Raw genomic sequence first — 24,539 nt, 5'->3', positions numbered from 1 at the left:
CTTTGCTTTCTGTACAACAGTTGTGACTATTCTAGCCCGCTACTTATAACGTTAATAACGGAAGTCATCCTTATGCAAACGGTATTCCATCCACATCGTCCTTTTCTTACAAATCTCTTGCTTAATAAGATTATACATCCATTTGACTCCTACTCTATTTATTCTTTGAACTCTTGGGACACATTCTGATATCGCATCATTTAAGTATTGTTTAAATACTTTCCATGCGCTGTCGATATGTAATTTGTCTTGTTAGATTCCACCTCACACCAGATGGCTTCAAACTCACTGCCACATGAAATATTGTTAGTAGTATTACTATAATCATAGGTCTCAACTCTAACTAGATTTAAGTCATCTGATATCATTAGCAGCACACCCTCTTCTCTCCTATCTTATCCTTCCTAAAAATACTGTACCCATGACACTCGCTACTAGTTAGTAGGTCTGATTCTGATAGCCAGGTCTCATTAATACCTACAATATGAGGTCGCAACATATTGACTGAAGCAACAAACACTCCCCTTTGTTTCTGATACTCCTAGCATTCATGTCCTAGGTGTCTTCTCCCTCCAGAAGATTGACTACCATGTGTCTCCACCATGTCCTATTCTGCGCTTCTCTGCTGCATTCCTCATATGAGAGATAGGTCCAGTCTTCTATATTTTTCATCCACTCCAGTCTTTGTCTCCCTCTTTCCCTCAACAGTTCCTTCGAGAAGTGTCCTTTGTAGGCAGTTATGTCTCAGAATATGTCCAAAAATCTGACTTTTCTCTTTTTAATTTCTTTCATCAGGCTCTTGTTTATGCCTGCCATCTCTAGTACCGCTTCATTTGTCTTTTTGTTTTTCCATGATATTCTCATAATTCTTCGCAGCATCCACATTTCAAAGGCCTCCAGTTTTTTCACACTCAGATTGGAGAGTGTTCATGTCTACTCCATATAATAATGTAGACCATATGTAGCATTTGGAGATTCTTAGTCTTGTTTTCAGATTTAATTCTCTAGATGTTAGTAGATTTTTCATACTGTTGAAAGTTGACCTTGCAATTTCAATCCCTTTTCTAATTTCATCTTCTGTCCTGCCATTCTCTGTGATCAAGTGTCCGAGGTATATGTATTTTTCCACCTGTTCTAATTTATTTCCTTTTATATTGATGCATATTTTTGACATTTTCTTTTCTCTTGAAATTATCATGATTTTTGTCTTTTTAAAGTTGAAACTGAGGCCATACTGTTCGCTATACTTGAGGGTTTCATCTATAAGAGTTTTTGAGGTCATATTTGTTTTCAGCTAGAAGAACTGTGTCATCTGCATATCTTAGGTTATTAATATTTCTGCCCCTACAGTGATTCCTCTGAGGTTACTAATTTTATTAAATATTTCTTCTGTGTACAGGTTAAAGAGAATCAGAGAAAAGACACAGCCTTGTCTCACACCTTTCTGAACTGGGAATTCTTTTGAGGTCTCTCTATTTATTCTCAAAGATGCAGTCTGTTTCCAGTAAAGATTAGTTAATAGCCTAATGTCTTTTCAATCCATGCCTATTTTTGAAAGGATTTCAATTAATTGTTCATGTTGGACATTGTCGAATGCCTTTTTGTAATCTATGAAGCAGAGGTACACATCTTTTTGTTTTTCTAGATATCTTTCTATGATGGTTCTGATGTTGAAAATACCTTCTCTTGTACCCACATTTTCCTTGAAGCCACTTTGTATATCATTTATTTCTATGTTTATTTTTCTTTTATTTCTTTCAAGAATAACGTATAGGAGGACTTTTGATACTTGACTGATGAGGCTGATTGTCCTAAACTCTTCACATCTTGTAGTTTTTGTTTTTTTTGGGAATTGGAATGAAATTGAGTGATTAATATCTTTAGGTAGAAATCCAGTCTCGCATATTTTATTGCATAATTTTGTTAGAAATTTCAGTCCTCCTTCATCGAGAGCCCTCAACCATTCTGCCAAGATGTTATCTATTCCTGCAGCTTTATGTGGTTTTAGTTTTCTGATGGCATTTTCAACTTCACAGAGCAAAATGGATGGTCCTTCTAAATCAGTCTGTTCAGGAATATCATTTCTTTGTTGTTCGTGTACAGACAATGATCTACCTGAATGTTCTTTTGTATACTCTTGTTTGCAGTCTGCCTGACACAGTTGAACAACTTGCAGATCTCTATTCTTCTGTAATGCCTTACACATGTAGACATCTTTGCACACATATGATGGGTCCGAACCGGATGAACACAAACCTGAAATTGTTCTCGCCTCGTCAACATTTCCATGACAAAGCCCATTCCCATCATTAACAGAATTATATAACATTGTCGCTCTTACACTCACATTCACACCATTCCTCCCTTTATAATTTAGTTTCCCTGACTCTCTGTGTTAGGTCTCATACCAGTTATTAGTTTTTCTAGACTCCTGATACCAAACGCATTCAGGTGTAGGCCATCCCTCTTATACAAATCCAATCTTCCCTCAAACTCACTCCACATATCCAAAAACTCACACCCATTCCTTCTACATAGCCTACACATCGAATCGTTTGCCATCATAGCCATTTTAACCAACATAAAATATATTGTCCAAGATACAGATGCAAAAAAATAGTTTCAATACAGTGAGTGACCACAGATTAATGAGATCAAAAATTGCGATCAACAAAAGATGGGAAAGACAGAAACTGATCAAAATTAAAAGGCTCTCTATTAATTTACCAAATCTGGAAAAAAACAAAGAACTCTTCCAGAAAGAGATAGAAAAAGAGTTTTATAATAGTGATAGGAATGAAGAACTGGATAAAAACTATCAAATAATAACTGAGACCCTACTAAATAATGCATTCATAAATCTCTTACCCAAAGAAAGATGAAAGAAAATTGTGTGATGAAACCATAATTTCATAATTTTGATTTCAGAAATGAAAAGAGATCTAGACATGAGAAGCAGAATGGAATTCTTGGAGCTATGTAAAACAATAAGAAAAAGGATGACACAAGAAATTAGAAACTTCAGAACAAGGAGAATTAGAATTACAATAGAAAATAATATGAGTCTAAAAGGAATAAGAAGAGTTGTTCATAGGACAAAATAAATTAGCACGTTCGCTGCCAACTACGAGTATACTCATAGGTCAATTACCACTGGCTACAAGATTACTCTTACTGACTTTGAAGAAGTGAAAGTGCTTGCTTGCGGAGCGTAGCAGCGAACATGTGTATACTCATAGTTGGTATATGAGCCTCACAAGCCAACTACGATATACTCGTATGTCGATTACCGCCGCTTACGAGATTACTCATACTGACCTTGAAGAAGCGAAAGTGCTTGCCGTGCGGTAACAAAGTAACAAACTATGCCCGAGGAGCATGGCAGCGAATGTGCTAATGACCCTTAAAGATCAAAATGAAATATTAATTAAAGACAAAGAACAAATCTTAAGTTGTAATGGAATCCTTTTATGCCAAGACCTAAACCAATATGAAAACAAAAATGTAATATCCCAAATGAAAGAGGAAGAAATATGCTCTGATATTTTAATAGAAGAAGTTCAATATGCAATGGTTAGCACTGCATATTGAACCAGGTGAAGATGAGTTATCAATAAAAGTTCTGAAAGTAGGTAGTGTACCAGTCATGACTATATTAAGTAAAATTTATACATCATGCCTAAGACAGAAGAGAATATCAAATGGTTGAAACAAAGGAAGACAGAGAAGACATTACAAATTACCACCCTATCAGTCTCCTTTTAACAATATACAGAATTTTTACAAAATCATTAGCAACAGAATACAAAACAGATTAGATTTTCGCCCAACCTCCAGAACAAACAAGATTCAGAAAAAATTAAACACCATTAATCATATATATGGTAAGACAAATGAATACCAAAACCCCTTAAGTCTGGCATTCATAAATTGAATTCCAGACCTAAGGGTTTTTACTCAAATAACTAACTTACTTAATAAACTTACTCAAAGACATTTGAGTAAGTTTATTAATTTCAATTCAACATTAGCTATTAAAATTTAGAAGCCCTTAAAAAACAAGGAAATGAAAAAAAACTTACATTGATATACTTAGTTGCATACATAAAAATTCGACTGCATCTTTAAATTCAGGAACAGATATGAAATTTCCTATAAAAAAGGGAGTTAGACAGGGAGATGCCATTTCACCTAATTTATTTACAGCAGCCCTAGAAAAATATTTAAAAACCTGGATTGGAAAAATAGAAGAATTATGGTAAATGGGAAAAAACTAAATTACCTATGATTTGCTGATGATATTGTTCTTTTAGGAAACTCTGCAGAAAAACTTCAACAAATGATCACTGAATTGAATGCAGAAAGTAAAAAAGAAAGGATTAAATATAAATAAAGACAAAACAAAACAATGTATAGTAAATACATTACCAAAAAGCCAATACAAATGGACACCAGGAAATTGATATAGTAACCTCCTATGTTTACCTAGGACTGAAGATCACAGTAGAGGATGACTGTAAAGAAGAAATTATACATAGAATTCAACTTGGTTGGATAGCCTTTGAAAAATATTTGGCTGTTGTATACTTCTGGTCATGACATATGGAAGTAAAATATGGGCTTTGACTAAGAGGATTACTTAGAGGAAAATGGAAAGATCATTACACGATATCACCATTCTAGATATAAAGTGCAATACTTTTAGTTTTATAAACTATAAAGTTAAAACAATCGTAAATGCAAATTTGCAAAACTTATTATGTCTATAGGCCAGGGAGGGCCACAATGTGGCTTTTCATGCTCTACCAGGAAAAAATAAACAAAAAGAGAAGAGGAGACAATAAAAAAGAGTGACAAAATAAAAAAAAAAGAGAGAAGAGAGAGAGAAAAACAGAGTTATCCATTTTCTTAGTAAGCTCCTTACAATTAGGTGTGTAATTAGTCAAAGCAGTTCTTACAAGCTTGTTCAAATGTTCATAATTTAAAACAGATCTATATCACAGGAGTACGTGGTCCCAAAACTGGAGATCAGTTTTCTAGCACATTGATTAAGTGTTGGATACCGTTGGTCCAGAACTTGCTTCCAAAACTCAATTACGGAACATCTGCTTTACTTCACTAGCTTCAGTCCTTCATTCTCTTGAACTTCCAGAAGCAGTTCTGCAGCTGCGACATCCATCACAATTAGTTTTGAAATAGGACAATCGTGATCAAGCACATTTGCAAGGAAAGGATTTTCCAAAAAAAGTGAATGTTGGCTTAAGTTCTCGAAGGTCGCAAAATCGGTTGTTGAATTCTTCGCCCAAGTCATTTAATTTGCTAACATAAGATCTCGTTTCTAATTCCACTCCTGGTGAATTTGTCAGTATTTTCTTCCAACAAACTAAGTGATTGCAAGTTTTATTTTCCCAAGTCTCTTTGGAAAGTTGCAGTTTGCTTTGGAAGCTTAACATGGTCTGTGTGAGATCGGTTATTTGTTTTTCTTTCCCTTGAAATGAAACGTTTCATATCTGTAGATGCTGGCAAACATTGGTGAAAAATACCAGGTCTAACAATCACTGAGTGTCTTCGAAATGAAGGAAAAATTTCTCCTTCTCTCAAAGAAACTGTTTGATTGGGTTTAACAAAAAAAATTGTTTAATACATTGCTAACTGCGAGCCACCTTACTAAGCAAACCATGATACATCATCAGTAATCTCGTCACAATTCAACTCATCGGGAAAGCTTTTGAATTGTCGGTATGTTTTAGCACTTGAATGAATAAAATTGACAATTCTTAAAACTACTTCCATTATGTGTTCAAATTGTAAACACTTGGCAACTAGATGTTCCCTGTGAATAATGCAATGTACAGGTAGGAAAGCAGGATATGATTCATCATTCTCAAGGAGCCCCATGAGCCCTTTAGTTTTACTCCTCATAGCTGGAGCACTATTGGTTGCAATACTGATGATTTTTTCATACAATACCCAGCTTTTGTATGTGCACATCGAGATCTTCTTTGATGTCAGAGCCACATGTTGTATCTTTCAACGTTATCAAGTCCAATAGCTCTTCCTTGACGTCCAGGTTGTGAGATAAAAAGCAGACAAATGTAGCTAGTTGTGGTTTGTCCTAAATATCTGTAGATTCATCTAAAGTCAGACTAAATGCAGCACAGTTTTTCAAGTTATGGTGAAAGTTATTTACAATGTCAGCACTGATTCAAAAATTCTCCTTTTAATTGTATGCCTGGAGAATGGCATCTGTTCAATCGGTTTGAGTAGTTTTTTTATTATCCAGGTATAAACTGAAATTAGTTGTGCAATATTCTTCTTAACAAATTCTCCTTCCATATACAGACATTTTGCCTGTGCAATATTAAATGCTAAAATAAAACCAGCCTCAAAAGTAAAATCAGTTTCTTTGATAAACATGAACATCAGTTTACCCTGCCCATGGAGTTGTTCTTTCAAAGTTAAAAGATTAGTTCGCCTCAGATCAGAGCCAAGAGGAAATTCTTTACTAAAATTACTGTGATGCATGTCATAATGATGCATGAAATTGCTGGCTTTGAATTGCGCAAGTGTTATTTCGCATATGGCACACCTTGGTTTACTTTGTGGTTTCACAAAAAGAAACTCATCTTCCCACTCTGGCCTAAAACTCTGTATTCCTCTTCGCATTTATGTTTTTATGTGACATTTCTAAGCACTTGAAAAGGAGATCAACTATAACAAGCACTGTCAATGGACTCGCACAACAATATGTTGAACAATACTGACAGATGAGTGCCAGAAGTGTAATTAATGTGTTGTGACAGGCATACATAGCTTCTGCATCCCCACCATCCACCTCACCATGTGCACACTCACTCACTTCCATACCATCACATCAGTCAAAGGATATGGCTCTTCTAAGTCTTACCGGAATTATTTTGGCTCCAATAGGACATGTAGTTGGCCACTCCTGCTATAGGCAATTAACAGGATATGCAAGTTTGTACTAAGAAAAAGAGAATATTCTTTTAGTTCTGTGGTACACAGATGATAGAAATCAGCAAACTGAATAGAAAACTGACATTTTTCAGAAAGGAAGAACAAACAGACAGATTTTAACATGCACTATGAAATATTTGCATGTAACATAATGCACAAATGACAAAAACAGGCCATATGTATAAATGCTTGCAAATCTTTGCTCTACAAAAAGTCAGAATAAACATCAGTATTTCACAGTCAACTAACAAGGAGTTTACACCATAAAACTATATCCACTAAGATGACAAGCAGAAAAAAAGTGAATTTTTAAGTGTTTTTTTTAACAACATTATAATTATTTTTTTGTTATATTATCTAATTTATGCTATATTGAAGCTTAGCATACTTCTATATACGTATAAAGAGTAATAGCCAATGTTAACAGAGAGAAAAGGAAGAGGAAAAAATAAGATAATAAAATTCCATCTGAGTGCACAGAAACACTCGTGAGTTAAAACTTTAAAGAATGACTGTTTTGAAAGTCAAATAAACAGTAGGTTACTGTATTAGAGTTTATAAAAGTCCAATGAATGAATGATAAGGTAGGAGAAATGCCATCAGAAAGTAATTTTCATATCATAATTACATTTTAATTACACAAACATCAGTTCCATTATTCAAGTTATTAGAAATCATAGAAGTCTTAGTGAAAAGGTTTCTAATTAATAATAAAAGTTTAAAAGTTATACAAAAGTGGTTTAATTTGTTAAGAAATAGATACTGAAGGAGAAGGTCATAATAAAAATTATTTAGTATACTACATAACACATTTTTAGAGCAAAGTTTTCAGCCAAGTTTCTTGGCAGAACATAATCATGCAAAAATCAGACTAGAATGTTGAAGATATTCAAAAAAGAGAAATAATGAAGTTGGTTATATGCACTGTTCTTGTTTCTTATAATACTTTAAATGACCAATAATTATTAAACAATAAGATAAGAAATGTGAAAATTAGAATAAAACAGTGCTTGCAGGATGAAAAACCCCAGATAAATTGGTGGAAAAAACCCTGCTGTCTATGCCCAAGACCAGCTATGGCTGAGGAAGATCTTTAAGCTCCTCACATCATCGATGGGAATCGAACCTAGGACACTCCTTCCTCAGGCATATGGTTGCGAAACGCATAGCCACTAGGCTAACCACGCAGACTAAATGAATATGTAAAGAATTATTTCTCTTTTGTTTGGGGGAGGGGGGCATGCCAGCAGAGTCAGGATAAGCATTTTCCAAATTTTTAACACACCGAACCTATAAGGTTTGCAATCACTGACCTAGACTTTGATCTTCCTCTAGATCTTTTTTCCTTTCCATCTTGGCAACAAACACCTTTTGCTGTCTTCATTTTTAATACGATTCTGTCATTCATGGCATCAGTTCAGGGTGCTAATTTTTCTCAGAACTCTTATATCTGTGGTCTCTAATTTTTGATCAAGTTTCTAACCCAACTCTCAGATCCATAACTTAAAACTGGTTTGAATTCTGTCTTGTATACTGCTAGTTTAGTGTTTTGGCTAATTTCTTTCTTATTCCACATAAAATTTATTCAACTGGTTCGCCACCATACCAGATTTGCTTATTCTAAGATCTATTTCTAAATTTAATTTGTCATATTCATTAAAAACTATGCCCAAAAAGCTGAATTATTTTCCTTGTTATTTACATGCCAATTATTTTATATGCCAAATTTGTTACAGCTTATTCAATTTAATTAGAGAATCCTGGAGATTTGTACTGGATATGTTTAGGAGTACAACATCATCTGTAAAGCAAATAGCTAAGCTTGATATTGCCAATTCTAATATCAGATTTAATATTGCTTTCTTTCATATTGTGATCCATATAGATGATGAATAAGAATGAATACAATGTACATACTTGTCTTACACCTGATTTTACATGATTTTATAGTGTTTTAAAAAGCATTTCTCTGGGCACCCTGTCATATGCCTTTTCCAGATATAGAAAATTACAGATTCATGTTATATTCCCACAATTTCTCCACTATTTGTCATAAAGTGAAAATCTAATCTTCACAACTTCTATTTTGACTGAACCCACATTATTTTTATCCCAGTTTCTCTTAATAATTTTTCTATGCCTCGTTTCAAGTATCTTTGCATAAACCTTACCTGTAGCGAAATTCCTCTGTAATTTTCATATTCAGCTTTATTCCATTTTTTTATACATGGAACCTATGATAGCTCTATTCTAATCATCTGGAATTCAATCTTTGACCAGCCCCTCTGAATCATGCAGTGAAGCTACTGCAAAATTTTCATACCTCCATATGTAAGTATTTCTGGTCAAATACCATCTAGTCCAGCTGTCTGTCCACATTTCAAGTTTTTGAAATGTGGAATTTTTCTACTTCAAATATTGATATGTACTTCTCTTTGCATTCCTCTTGAAAATTTTCAGTAAGTTCTGTCACTACTTGTTTTGCTTAACAGTCTTTCAAAGTAATTCGATCTTTGACGATAAAGCTGCTCAACTCCAGATGTCTAGGATATCATTATCTTCAGTTTTCACATCACCTTTATTATCTTTGATTCCTTTTACATTTGTCCTCTTCCATCTTCCCTCTTCCTCTTCCATTTTTTCAATAGCATAGAGAACATTTAGCCACTTTCCCAATATTTATCTTCTATATTCTTACCAAAGTCTCCCCATGACTTTTGTTTAGCTAATTTTATACATAGCTTAGCTCTCTTACATTTTTTTTTCTGTATTCTTTTAGTGCGTTTTCCACTTTGTTTGCTGGGAACTTTTGGTATGTTTCATTCCCTTCTGGGATCGGTTTTCAATTTCTTGTGTCCACCATGGTGTTCTTATTTTTCTATCCTTGTAGAGACAATTTCTCTACATGCCTCTGCAACAGAATTAATCAGTTTTCTTCAGAGTTTGCCATTGAGACTAAAAAAAAAAATTTTTTTTTTTAATTGTTTAATTTTTTCTTCAATAATGTTTATATAGTTTTTATAGCAACTTTTGTATAAAAGCTGCTCAACTTAATTCTTTTTAACTTTCTTACACATTGTTCTTTTCAATGTGATATTCATTTTTATCGTACTTAAAACTAAGTAATGTCATTTCCAATTTCAAATGCTCTCTACACACTTGTATCCTTTAAATGGAATTCCTAACCAGTATTCCAATATCTTCATATTTCACAAAAGAACTATGAACAATGCTGCAGTACCCTTCTCTTTTAATTTACCATCACAGCCAATCATAATATTACATTAATATCACATTCAGAAATTAATCACATTAGTCTGAATCATTCATCTCTAAATTTCCTCTTCCTTCACTTCAACCTCATATAATGCTCATGAAAGCAATCCACCAAATCTATGCACAATAGTCATGGTTTTGTCTAACAGAATTTATAAAGTGCTTCAGAACCTCCTTCTCTCTTATTGCTCAACATTTTTTCCATTGCTATTGGAATCCGTTATAACCTCAGCTCTGTATTACTTTGCCATTACCACTCCACAAAGCAGCAATTCCCTAAAACAGCATTCTATCTATGTGTATGTGTCACAGTGTCAGCAGCTACCAATGTAGAGTGTGTTCAACCTCATTGTTTGCCAGCCTATTCGAATCCTTCTAAAGGAGCACATCATCATCCTATACAACTTCTCTAACCCTGCACCTTCTAAGCTTCATAGCATTACCAACAATGTCATGAGACTTAGTAATGAAAGGTCAGAAAATTTTTCTTTCAGTAGGAAGGGCATTTGTGTGTGAAATTATTTTTAATCATTTTCAGCAGATCACAGAATGAATACAAGTCGATTTAAGGAAAATAAAGTAAGCAATCAAAATCAAGCATTATACTTATCAATTTTATCATTCTAGCTGTAATACGATAATTGCTTAATAGGGAAGATTCCTGAAGTGTTTTTCATGTCTGATAATATGAAACCTGGTTTATGGTATTTAATTGAACTGCTTAATTAAAGGAAATTAAATTTCCTCTCTTAGGTTCATAATTCAGCATTTAGAAAGCTGACCATTGAGCTTATAGTATCTCAGGCTAACATATGTACACACACACACACACACACCTGTTAGTGTTCAGGAACAGCTGTCACTGTCATGTGCTGATTCACTGACAGCATTGAGCTTGGCTATCAGTCAGTGATAGCTGAAAGGTGGAGACTAGCTTACCACCACCTGCAGATCTTTGAAAATCCAATCTTTGAAAATAAAGGCAGTAGAGGATTTATTTTATTTTTAATCAAAAATATAAATTCCTTGTAGAAAAGGGATGATAACAACTAGTTGTTCAAAGCAAGCAGACTACTAAAAGACCACGAAGAAACTGCCCTTTTTTTTGCAGAAAATGAATACTACACCAAACATATGCATTATCCTCTTTTAAAAGTATGGCATATTAAGTATGACTAATAGTAAGAAAGAAGTTGGAAATTTGGAAGTGCTACATAAATGATAACAGCTTCCAAGTAATTTAGATATAATGCAAACACCGAGATGCACAGCATCAGAAATCATGAAGACTAAAAAAACTAATTTTTAATCCACAATCACAAATCTTTGAAAATGTAAAAAAGAAGCTAAATTTCTGATTGTAGTTAACTATGTACGAGAAAGAAGAAGAAACTTGACAGCTTCAGATATATGTATTTGATTTTAGAACAGAATACAATCCAAATAAAAATATTTATTTCGAAAATATCTTACCTCCTGAGTTGAAAGCATTTTCAAAATTAGCGAAGTTTCCATTTGATGTTGAACCTATGAAAATATTTTTTAACAAAAGATATAATTTTATAATACAATTAAGAACTAATGAATATAAAAACATTTAATTTTTACTACCTAAAATGACAAGCAGATCAAGTAAGGTAAATGATTTCAAATCAGATACAAAAAAGATATTTGTATTTTTTTTTCCCTTCCTGTAATTGGAAAGTAAAATACAGATGAAAACAACAATTTCCGAGTTGCTTGGGTTTTTTGAAGATGTAGAGTAGTGGGAGGAGATTCAGAACAAGTGACCATAATATTAACTGCTTAGTGTGCTTTCCAAGGACAGACCGAAGGTTTGTGGGTTATAAATTTAAACTGATAGGAGAACATCATAGAAACACATGAAAAAAAAATGTTCTATAGAGTAGAGAAAGCTAAAGAAATCTTTCAATTCATGATAGGACAGGAGAGAACAAGGAGCCACTCCTGGAAAGTTGTGTAAGAGGTGTGTGGTAAATGCAAAATTTCATAAGATGTGTTTTCCAGAAGGAAGAATTAGCAGGAAAATTTATGATTAAATAAGAGAAGCAGATGAGCAAGTGAGATGATGGTGGTGGTTTTATTGGAACAAATGACTTGTTTGGACATCAGGAGAGTGTTGAGGAGAATGAAAGATAACAGTGTGGTTATAAGGGTGGTTGGTGTGTTGCCTAGATATGATAATGGTGAGTTGAGATGAAGAGCAGGGATCATGAATGGTATGTTGACAGAGCTGTGCAAGGAGAAGGGAGTGGAATTTATGAATGTGTGGGATGCATTTGAAGGAAAGATGGAAATGTACAAAAGTGATGAGTTGCGATTAAATGGATACGTTGCGAGTCTGACTACTGCTACAAGGAGGAAAGAGTGATGTGAGCAAGAGAGCAGAGGAAGTAAGAGGTGAAGCAAAAGATCAGGAGAGAGGAACTAGTGAGACTGAGGTGATTGTAAATGAAAACAGCAGTAGAAATTAAAGATACCAAGAATTATATGCTTGGTTTAATCCTTTATCCAAGTGTAAGTAAACAAGTTAGCATCCGAACTATTTTCACGACTGGAGCAACTATTGGTAAAGGTGTATGACTTCACATCATTTGCCTTGGTATACCATAATGCAAAGCACCTATCCTAACGGGTATGTATAATGCATAGCATTATGGGAAGAGTCACTACCCAGACCGGTTTTGACCTTTATTGATGTTTCATCAGTGGGAGCCAGACCCAAGACCCAGAGGTGATACCAAGGTTGAAGTAATGCAGAAGTCATATTTTTACACATACGAGTTGCCAAAAGGTATCACACCTTATTATTAAATTACTCTGGATTAGAGAAAGTTGTTGGAAGTTTTTCCACTTGATTATACTACAAATTAAAGATACCAAGAAATTATACATTTGGTTTAATTCTTTATACAAGTGTAAGCAAACAAGTTTGTGCCTGAAATATTTTCAGGACTGGGGCAACTCATAGTAAAGGTGTATGACTTCACATCATTTGGCTTAATACTTGTTTGCTTGTAAACAAACAAATTTCTTGGTATCTTTAATTTGTAGTATAACTAAGTGGAAAAACTTCCGAAAAAAGTAGTACTGAGAGTGATAATGATAGAACAAGAATGCAAATTGGACAGGGAGACACAGTATAAGGAGAGTTGATGTTAGAAGTAGTGAATGTGTGTATGGAAATATAATGTAATTGAGTCTGAAAAGAGAGAGAGAGAGAGAGAGAGAGAGACAGGTTAAGTGGTGATCAAGGCAATTGGGAATGGTTAGGTATATGGAAATCATAAGCTACAAGTGGTATGGGCAGGAGTGATTATAGACCTAAAAGTGAATTGATGTGTTTATTTACAAATGCTAGGAGCATCAGAAATAAGGGAGATGAAATGGTTTTGTTGATTGAATTTACTTGCCCAAAAATTACTGGAATAAGTGAAACATGCTGTTTTAAGGATACTTGTGCCATAAGACTGAATGATAAATGCACGTAAACACAAGAAAGATATTTAATTAACCAAATATTTTGGTCTGAAAACAGCAGACCATCTTCAGTGGTATTACAAGAACAGTTTTAAAAAATACAAGCTAGAATACTAACAATATATTGTTATAAATAGAACACGCAGCGTGATGTTATATCACTAAGTATTAAGTATAAAACGGAACATTTTGAAGTAGAGACATGATTGAAAAAAAAAAAAAAAAAAAAAAATTAATGAGTAATATTGATTAGACTTTCCCAGATTTTTGATATAGATATACACTCATTATGATTCAGGTTGGGATGATGGAGTAAGGCCTCCACATTTCCTTGAACAAACGTTCGAACCTATAACGGGATCTATGTAAGAGGCGAGTTCTGGACCAAAAGATGCTGTGGTCAGTTTCAATCCCGTGTTGAGCCAATCCAGGCTTTTCAGGTTTGTTGTGAAGAATGGAGGATTGATGTTCTTGGATTCTTTTTTCAAGAGAACGTCCAGTCTGTCCAAAATAGGAAAGATCACAGTTGCAAGGAATTTGATAAACTCCAGGAAGAGATAAAGTTGAGTAAAGCTGTCATGTTTGTCTTTAGGAGAAGGAAAATGAGAAGACAATTTGTTAATAGGTGAAAACGTAGTTGTTAAATCATATTTCTCTAAAATTCTTGCGATATGGTCTGAAATACCGGAGATATAAGGAATAGGCACTCGACGTATTGAAGCGTTGTTGTTTTGTGGAGGATTATAAGAATTGAGAAGATGTTGAGTACTTTTTTTAGAAAAGCCATTGAGTTTCATGTGTTGTTGGATAGTAGAAAGTTCTTTCTGTAGATAATCAAAAGTAGAACAATTAGTTTTGGCCGTTCTGATGAGGCATTTTATAATTCCTGTTTTTTGACAAGGATGATGGGCTGATTCTTTAAGAATATAACGACCTGTGAACATTGGTTTCCTGTATGCTGTAGTTGTAAGAATATTTGAAGGTGACCGGATGAGGAGAACGTCTAAAAAAGATAACTGGTTGTTTTCTTCTATTTCCATAGTAAACTTTATACGATGATGCAAGGAATTAATACTGTTTTAAAAAAGAATGTAAAGAGTTTTTGCTGTGAGGCCAAATAGTAAAGATGTCATCTATATATCTTACCCAAAAGGATGGTTGAGGGAAAATAGATGAGAAGAGGACTTTTTCTAAATGTTCCAAATAAAAGTTGGCTAAAGCAGGAGAAAGAGGACTTCCCATGGCTGTTCCTTCTACTTGGCTGTAAAATTTATTTTGACATACGAAATCGAATAGTTTTATAATGTCTTGAGGAAAGATGTCAGCAAGTAATTTTAAAGTTTCCTTGAGAGGTACATTGGTATATAAAGATTCTATATCAAAGCTAATCATAAGATCTGTAGGTTGTAATGAGAAATTTTTTAATTTTTGTAAGAAATTTGAGGAGTTTTTTAAAAAAGAATTAGAGTTGCCAATGTAAGATTTCAATAATTTAGCTAGATATTTGGCTATATGGTAAGTAGGAGAATCAATACAATCTACTAATGGACAAAGAGGATAGTCAATCTTATGGATTTTTGGAAGGCCATAAAATCTAGGAGGTCTTGCAAAATGAGTTTTAAGTCTTTCAATCGTGTCTTTATCTAAACTGATGACTTCATCTAGGAGAGAATTTAATTTCTTTAGTTGTCTGTTGGTTGGAATTATAATCAATTTCTTGATATGTGGAGCGATCTCGAAGAGAAAGTTTTCTTCTGTAATTAGCTGAGTCTATAACTACTGTTGCTTTTCCCTTGTCAGCTTTGGTGATAATGAGGTGATTATTTTTTCTTAAGGACTGTAAAGATTTCATTTCAGAAGGAAATTTTTAAACAGTATTAATTTCTTGCATCATCGTATAAAGTTTACTATGGAAATAGAAGAAAACAACCAGTTATCTTTTTTAGATGTTCTCCTCATCCGGTCACCTTCAAATATTCTTACAACTACAGTATACAGGAAACCAATGTTCACAGGTCGTTATATTCTTAAAGAATCAGCCCATCATCCTTGTCAAAAAACAGGAATTATAAAATGCCTCATCAGAAGAGCCAAAACTAATTGTTCTACTTTTGATTATTACAGAAAGAACTTTCTACTATCCAACAACACATGAAACTCAATGGCTTTTCTAAAAAAAAGTACACAACATCTTCTCAATTCTTATAATCCTCCACAAAACAACAAAGTTTCAATAAGTCGAGTGTCTATTCCTTATATCTCCGGTATTTCAGACTGTATTGCAAGAATTTTAGAGAAATATGATTTAACAACTACGTTTTCACCTATTAACAAATTGTCTTCTCATTTTCCTTCTCCTAAAGACAAACGCTCAACTTTATCTCTTCCTGGAGTTTATCAAATTCCTTGCAACTGTGATCTTTCCTATTTTGGACAGACTGGATGTTCTCTTGAAAAAAGAATCCAAGAACATCAATCCTCCATTCTTCACAACAAACCTGAAAAGCCTGGATTGGCTCAACACGGGATTGAAACTGACCACAGCATCTTTTGGTCCAGGACTCACCTCTTACATAGATCCCGTTATAGGTTCGAACATTTGTTCAAGGAAAGCGTGGAGGCCTTACTCCATCGTCCCAACCTGAATCGTAATGACTGTATATCTATATCAAAAATCTGGGAAAGTCTAATCAAGATTACTCAATTTTTTTTTTCAATCATGTCTCTACTTCAAAATGTTCTATTTCATACTTAATACTTAGTGATATAACATCACGCGGCATGTTCTATTTTTAACGATCTATTGTTAGTATTCTAGCTTGTATTTTAGGGTAATAGAAATGGAAGGGTATGAAGTTTTCTGTGAGGATAAAAAGGACAAGAAGGTGGGGGAGGTAGGTTGATGATAGTAGACGAATTATGGTGGCAATAGTTTTAAATCAGTATGGTGTGAGGTGGAGGTTGACAGGAAGATATATTTAGCTGGATGTTACTATAGGTCAGGGAATGTGAATGGAAGTGATAAAGAAATGTATAAGCAACTTGCATTGGTGAACAAGGGAAGGGTGATTATTATGGGTGATTTTAATTATGGTGGTATAGATTGGAATGAGAACCATCTGAGAATAAGGAAAATGAATTTGATTCTTTAATGACAACTACCTCAGGCAGTATGTAAAGGAGGTACATGAGGACTGAGAATTTTAGATCTGATCATTTCATTAGAGGATGTAATTGTGAGTGGTGTTTTACACTTTCTTCCAGTTGGCAAGGATCATGAAGTGATCACATGGGTTGTGGATAGCCATATGAAGACTTCTGTGAGGAAGTCTTCATATGGAGTTTAGGAAACAGTTTGAAGCTATAGCATGGAATGAGATGATAAGCAGGAGGGAGATAAGTGCTGCACAGGAACTAACCCAAAGATATTTAACATTGATGTGCGAATGTATTCCAAACTTCAAAAGCCTAATTAAAGTAGGTATCAAGTGGATGAATAAAGGGACTAAGCATGAAATTTGGAAGAGCATACTGTGGAGGCAGCACAAGATAATGGTAGCAGTGAACTGCATGAGGAGCATAAAGGTCAAAGCTGTATAACTTAGAGGAGGCCTCCACATGGCCTTTAAAGGAATGCAGAGAACCGACCAGGGCTTCTGACCTAATGTCCAATCCTCACCTTCTCGTGGTGCACCCTGTTGGGTATCTACCTGGATACTGAACAAACGAGGATGGGCTGGCAATTTGGGATTTAGCCGACAAAATTGTATTCTTATTGGCTTAAACCAATATACAAAATGATGGTACAACATGACAAAATTTCATGCTGGCTGGGGTGTAGCACGGTTAAACAAGGCCCCCATTCATTTCACCAGGGAACCAGGGCGAACAGCAAAAAGTCAGCTACTGGAACAAACTTAAAACACACCCCAAATCAATATCACCAGAGTTGAAGACCAGTACTATCAACATAAGAAGCCAGAATGGCAAAGAAATGGAGCTAACTGAGGAATTAGATAAGTACCAGATCGACATAATAGGGATGATTGAAACAAAAAAAGACAAAAACTGGTGAGATCTATCAGAGCAATAAATACAAAATGTTACATTCAAGCAATGACAATCAAGGAAAAGAAGTGGTAGCCATAGTATTCAACACAAAATGCGAGGCTAATCTTCTTGAATGGCAGTCAGTCTCAAGTAGAGTGACGTGGGCAAATATTAGAAGGGGAACTGGACAATGAGCCTTATTTTTGCCTATGGTCCAACAGAAGGTTCTATTAAGGTAGAAGTGGAGGAATTTTTTGATGCTTTAGAGAAAGCAACTGACACAATGAAAAAGGAAAAGTTGGTCCTTATTGGGGATCTAAATAGCAGAGTAGGAAATGATTGTGAGACATACAAAAATATTTTGAGAAAATTTGGAGAAAAGAGCAAAGCTAATAATAATGGCAAATACCTGTTGGATTTCTGCTCAGGACATGGACTCATTATTACTAACACCATGTTCCAAAATAAAAATGTGCACAAATTCACATGGAGAGAAGAGGCAAGGAATAAGAAAAGTCTCATTGATCATGTTATTGTTGATAGTGATGTTTTCTCCCTGGTGCAGGACACCACAGTGTACAGAGGATTTGAAATTGGAAGTGATCACTATTTAGTCTTGAGCAGGATAAAATTGAATTTCATTTTGAAAAGAATAACATGTAAGAAAGTTTTAAAGCGAATAAAAGTTGAGCAGCTCTTAGATGTGAACTGTAGACAAAAATACACAAAGATTATTGAAGAAAAAATGAAAGAGTTTGAGAACAAGAACCAAACCTTGGAGATTCAGTGGTAAGCCTTAAGGAAAACCCTGATTGATTCAACCAGAGATGCATGTGGTGAAGTTGTGTGCAAGGATAGAAAAATTAGAACTCCATGGTGGACACAGGAAGTTAAAGAGGCAGTGAAGGAAAAGAAGAAAGCATATCAAAAGTTCTTGGCAAATAAGCCAGCTTGTGCTCTTAGAGAATACAGAGACAAATGTAAGAAAGCTAAACACTGTGTAAAACTAGCTAAACAAAAGTCATAGGAGGATTTTGGCAAGAACATAGAAAATAAATATCAAGAAGGTGGTAAGATACTCTGGAGGTTGTTGAAGAAGCTTAGAAATGGAGGAAAGAGTGCTGTAAAAGAAGTTAGAGATGATAAAGGTGACATGAAAACGGGAGAAAAAGATATCCTCGAAGTGTGGAGTAATTACCTTGAAAAATTGCTAAATGAAACAAGCAGTGATAGCACAGTGGTAAAAAACACTCAACAGGCATACAATCAGGAATACATATCCATACTTGAAGTAGAAAAAGCCATGAAAGGCTTGAAATGTGGAAAGGCAGCAGGAGTAGATGATATTCGACCAGAAATGCTGAAGTATGGTGGTATAAAAGTCTTACAGCAGCTGCACTGCATAGTTCAGAAGGCCTGGACAGAGGAAAGAATTCCTGATGATTGGAGTAGAGCTCTAATAGTCAGGATTTATGCCAGTATACTTGAGAAACGGTTGAAAAGAATTGTGGAAGAAAAGCTTGGTGAACAACGAGCTGGATTCAGGCCAAATAGAGGCTGTCAGGATCAGATATCTCTTCACTTTATGACAAATAGTGGAGATATTATGAGAATATAACAAAGATCTGCATTTCTGTTTTGTCGATCTGGAAAAGGCATATGACAAGGTGGCAAGAGAGAAGCTATTCAATATGCTACAGTTATATGGTGTCAATGGGGCATTATATCAAGCAATACTTAGTCTTTATTTGAGTTGTAAGTCAGCAGTTAGAATTGAAGGAAGTACAAGAAGATGGCTTAATGTTAAATCTGGTGTGAGACAAGGATGTACATTATCCCCCTCTGTTATTCATTATCTATATGGATCACATTATGAAGGAAAGTGGTATTAAACATGATATATTAAAATTGGAGATGTTAATGTCAGCTCTTTGCTTTATGCAGACGATGTTATACTTCTAAATAAATCTGTTACAAAGTCTGCAAGATTCTCTGACTAAATTGAATAACTGTTGTAACAGATATGGCATGAAGGTCAGCAATAAAAAGATAAAGACAATGAAAATAGGTAGAATTGTTGAAAATGTCAACTGCGTTGTGAATGGAGAACCTGGGGAACAAGTAAAACATTTCGGCTACTTAGGCACGATTTTTAGAAGATGATAAATTAAATATGGAAATAGACAACAGAATCAACAAAGCTGGTATGGTAGGAAGTCAATTGAATAAATTCATATGGAATAAGAGAGAAATTAGTCGGAACACTAAATTAGCTGTATACAAGACAGTGTTCAAACCAGTTTTAACTTATGGAGTTGAGAGCTGGGTCAGAAGTAAAACACTTGACCAAAGACTAGAGACCACAGGTATGAGAGTCCTGAGAAAGATTAGAGGTGTGAACAGATGGCATCAGTGGCAATATCATATTAAAAACGAGGATATTAGGAAAGAACTAGACATTGTAAGCATCCAGGAATGCGTTAGCAGAGCTAATCTCAAGTGGTATGGTCACTTAAACAGAATGGGCAAGGAAAGATTAGCAAAACAAGTGTTCTCTGCCAGGTTGGCAGGAAAACGACCCAGAGGAAGACCAAGATATAGGTGGATTGATATGGTACAAAGTACCTTAGAAGATAGAAATACAAGATCTGATAATGTTTTGCAGTCTTGACAAGTAACAGACTGATTTGGAGAAAAATTGTAGATAGGAAGTTAGTAATGATGTAAATTTTTCATGTAGTACTATCATATCCTGTACACCCCTTGAGGGTACATGACAGGAATTTGATGATGATGATGATGTATAAAAAACAGACCAAGAAAGTGACTCAGTCGGTAAGAACTGCAAAAGTAGTATGAGCAGTAATTAGAAAATCAAGTCAAGAAAAACCCAAAATAGTTTAGATATGTGGCAAGTAGAAGGAAGAATGATTATGGTAAGATGATATTAATGGATGGAAATGGTAGAATAGTATTTCCATCCATTTATATCATTATGCAGAGGATGTTGAGGTATTCTGTGAACAATATATAAGGGTGTTTCATCTTCATCAGGAAGAAATCATGTGTACAGACAAACTCAAGTATAGAAGAAGGAATAATTGTGAGTGGATAGGAGGTATATGAGGAAATAAATAAGCTTGATGTCAAATAGGTGATGACATATCACCATGTGTCTTAAGGGACTGTCCCAGGAAATCGACATGCCTGTTTAATAAGTCTTACAACAGCAGAGATTCCAAGAGTGGAAAGAAGGTAAAATTCTTCCACTGCATAAAGGAGGTGATTATTTGTGTGGTTACAAATTATAGGCCAATCTGCATAGTTGTGGTTAAGGTATTGGAGAGATTGGCGAGAGTTAGGATACAGAAATGGGTTGATAATAGCAGTATTCTCAGTGGTTGTCAGCATGGGTTTGTTAAATGGAGATCATGTTTTACCAAGTTATGTACGTAGGCTGTTCAATAAGTTATAAGACTATATTTATACAGAAAACAGATTACCTTTAATCGTCATCATTTACATGGTCTTTTTCGAAGTAACTACCGTGAGACACGATGCATTTGTCCCAACACTGCGTCCACTTCTTAAACACATGTGAAAGTCCGTTTTTTTGAGAGTTCTTTCAAAACCGCCTCCGCAGCTTTTACACATGCTTTGTTGCTTTCGAAATGGTGGCCTCTTAGTGGTTTCTTGAGCTGAGGAAACTGCCAGAAATCGCACAGTGTGAGATCAGGACTGTATGGAGGGTGTGGTAGGATATCTATGTTGTTCTTCTGCAAAACGTCCACTACACAACCAGCAATATGTGGCCTTGCATTATCGTGGTGCAATAAGAAGCCATTCTTCAGCAATGGATGCTTCCTTTTGACGTGCTGTACCATTGTCCATAAAACATCCGCATAGTATGAGCCGTTTAGTATTCCCAGGTTCTACAGCGTGTTGGTAAACAATGCCTTTGTAGTCAAAAAACATTATGGTCATAACTTTACCAGCCGATTTTACAGTTTTTGCTTTCTTGGGGGTAGGCGAAGATGGATGCTTCCATTCACTGCTTTGTTGTTTCATTGTAGGGTCATAGTGATACAACCAAGCTTCATCTGCTGTAATGATGCGTTTTAAGAAGTTGTCGCCTCCTTGTTCCAGTCTTTCTTTCCATTCTGTGCACACATCCACTCGATGCTGCATTTGTTCCGGTGTCAAGAGTTTGGGAATCCATCGGGCGCAAACACGTTTCAGTCCCAAATGTTCAGCCACGATTGAGTGAACACTTCCCACAGAAATATTCAGGACAACATGCAGCTGGCGTACTGTAATTCTGCGATCCTCCTTGATGATAATCGCTGCTGTGTTGATCATTGTCTCTGTGATGGACGGTGAAGATCTTCCCTCACGTTCAAGATCTTCCACATTTTGCCTTCCTTCCTTAAAAGTTTTATGCCAGCGAAAAACACTTGCCTTCGACATTGCTTCATCGTGAAAAGCTTCGCATATCATACTAAAAGTGTCCGATGCCGATTTTTGTAAACGCACACAAAATTGAATCGCATAATGTTGTTCCAAGGACACTTCCATTTCGACGACTGGTCGCGGTTAGAGGCGCGCTGAAACAAACTTGCATTTAGTCACGTGGCACATCAGCCCATACACCATCTATCAACCTCTTTTGTTAATACAGACAGCAACATTTCTTTATTCCACAGAAATTAATATTGTGATAAGTGGTTTCGCGACAGTAAAATTAGTCTTATTACTTATTGAACAGCCCTCGTATTATAAAAGGTGACAAAATTTCTTGGACAAGAGAAAGATTCATATACAGTGGTATACTTAGATTTTGTAAAAGGGTTGATAGACTGTTACATGTCATTTTTGATAGATTGTTTCAGTTTATTTAACAATGACAAGTTGTTAAATAAACTGAAACAGATGGGATTGGATAACTAGTGAGTTAGATCAGTGATTAGCTGTCATATAGGTATCAGAAAGTTGTGCAGTATCACGAAAGTGGAAAGTTACTAGTAGTGACTTTCCACTAGTGACTGTATTAGGGCCCATTGTTGTTCAATTCATATATCAATGATATTGGGATGGGTTTAATTGGTGATATGCAGCTATTTGCAGATGATGAAAAATTGGGAAGAGCAATGCAGAATCAAGCAGATGTTACGGCTGTTATGGCCTTACAGGAGGATTTAAATAGATTGTATGAATGGGCAGGTAAGTGGAACTATCAGTTCAATATTGCAATGTGTAAGGTTTTGAAATTTGGTAAGCAATGATGGGATGCAAAGTATACACTTGGTGGGGAAACTTTAAAAGAGGTAGAGTAGATGAGATTTGGGAGTGGCAGTGGATAAGGACCTGAAATTCCAGGACCACACTGCACAAGTTGTGAAATGGTCATATCAGATAATAGCAGGTTGATTACATTGTATAAGGCTTTGATCAGGACTCATATGGATTATTGTGCACAGATTTGGTAACCTGGTTTTCATGGTGACAAGGATATGTTAGAAAGGATCCAGAGAAGATTCACAAGGATAGTCAGTGATCTTTGGAATGTGGAGTATGAAGAAAGATTGAAAGAATGTAGATTGCAAAATCTCATGAATAGGAAGAGGAAGGGGGTAGGAGATATGATAGAGACATAAGTTAGTCAGGGGTTGTTATCAGGTTGACATGGAAGAAATTTTTCATAGCATGGTAGAACAAGATACCATCTGAAAAACTGTATAAGGAGGGTGTGAGCAGAGGAGCAAGGAACAGGTTCTTTGCATGGAGAGTGGATGGTGAATGGAATGCATTGCCTGAGTGTGTTGTGAATTAAGGCATGGCTGGATGAGCTTTGTGTGTGTGTGTGTGTGTGTGTGTGTGTGTGTGCGCTAGTGTGTACCTCCCATGATGAGTCTAACTTCAAGGAGGTCAGATGTTAATAACAACAACAACAAACTGTCAGGCTATAATCACCTGTCATACTGTGTACAGATCTGGTCATCTGAATTTCTTGGGGATGAGGAAGTGGTTGAGCAGATCCAGAGGCAAATTATTACAAGATGTTGAGCATTCTGCAGACTACTCACCATCTTGATCACTCACCTCTAGATTCTATGCACAACTTCTTCATCCTCGAGAAATCCAGGTGAATACATTAAAAGCAGAGATGAGCAAGTTATCATTCCTCTTTATAAGACTGATATGGCCACAGTAATCCAGATGTTGCTACATCAGTCTTATAAAGAGGAATGATAACTTGCTTATCTCTACTTTATAATGTATTCTTCAACAACCAAGTAATCTTTTGAGCAACTCTGAACACAACTGCAATATGCCTTCTAAGCTTCAACTACCTATCCACCAATTCCAAATCCGTGTTAATTTTCTGGAGTGTAGTTCCATCAATGTAGTAGACAACTTATGCATTGTGAGATACAAAGATTATAACTTTACACTTTTCCACATTAAACTGGTATTCATTATCTTTTGTCCATACTGTCAGCCTATTTAAATCATCCTACAAGCTCTCTACATTGCCTTGATTTACTATTATACCACTGAAATTTGCAAAGGAAACCACAATATTTTCCTTCAAATCATTTCCTATATCATATAATTTTTAAAATTAAACAGAAGAGGTCCAAACACATAGCTTTGCAAACAATATTGGTTGCCTGTTTTCTTCTGGATTCTGCTCCTCCATATACTGCTCTTTGTATCTGTCCACTAGCTTCACA

At 35.3% G+C, this 24,539-nt stretch overlaps 1 protein-coding gene across 1 annotated transcript in view; it reads right to left on the bottom strand.

The window, feature by feature from the left end:
- The window catches only part of LOC150093187 (uncharacterized), a 111,589-nt gene that overhangs the window by 63,867 nt on the left and 23,183 nt on the right, over positions 1–24,539 (bottom strand). Inside the window, exon 4 of the mRNA XM_090414180.1 lies at positions 11,728–11,781. Coding sequence (XP_090270306.1) covers positions 11,728–11,781 — 54 coding nt within the window. The remainder of the gene's footprint in view (positions 1–11,727; positions 11,782–24,539) is intronic.

This window comes from Typopeltis vanoorti, chromosome 24 (assembly GCF_054136105.1).
Source record: "Typopeltis vanoorti isolate ZY-2024b chromosome 24, IOZ_Tvanoo_1.0, whole genome shotgun sequence".
NCBI lineage: Eukaryota > Metazoa > Arthropoda > Arachnida > Uropygi > Thelyphonidae > Typopeltis > Typopeltis vanoorti.
The sequence above is the reverse complement of the archived record's forward strand: the minus strand, read 5'-3'. Positions and strand labels throughout refer to the sequence as shown.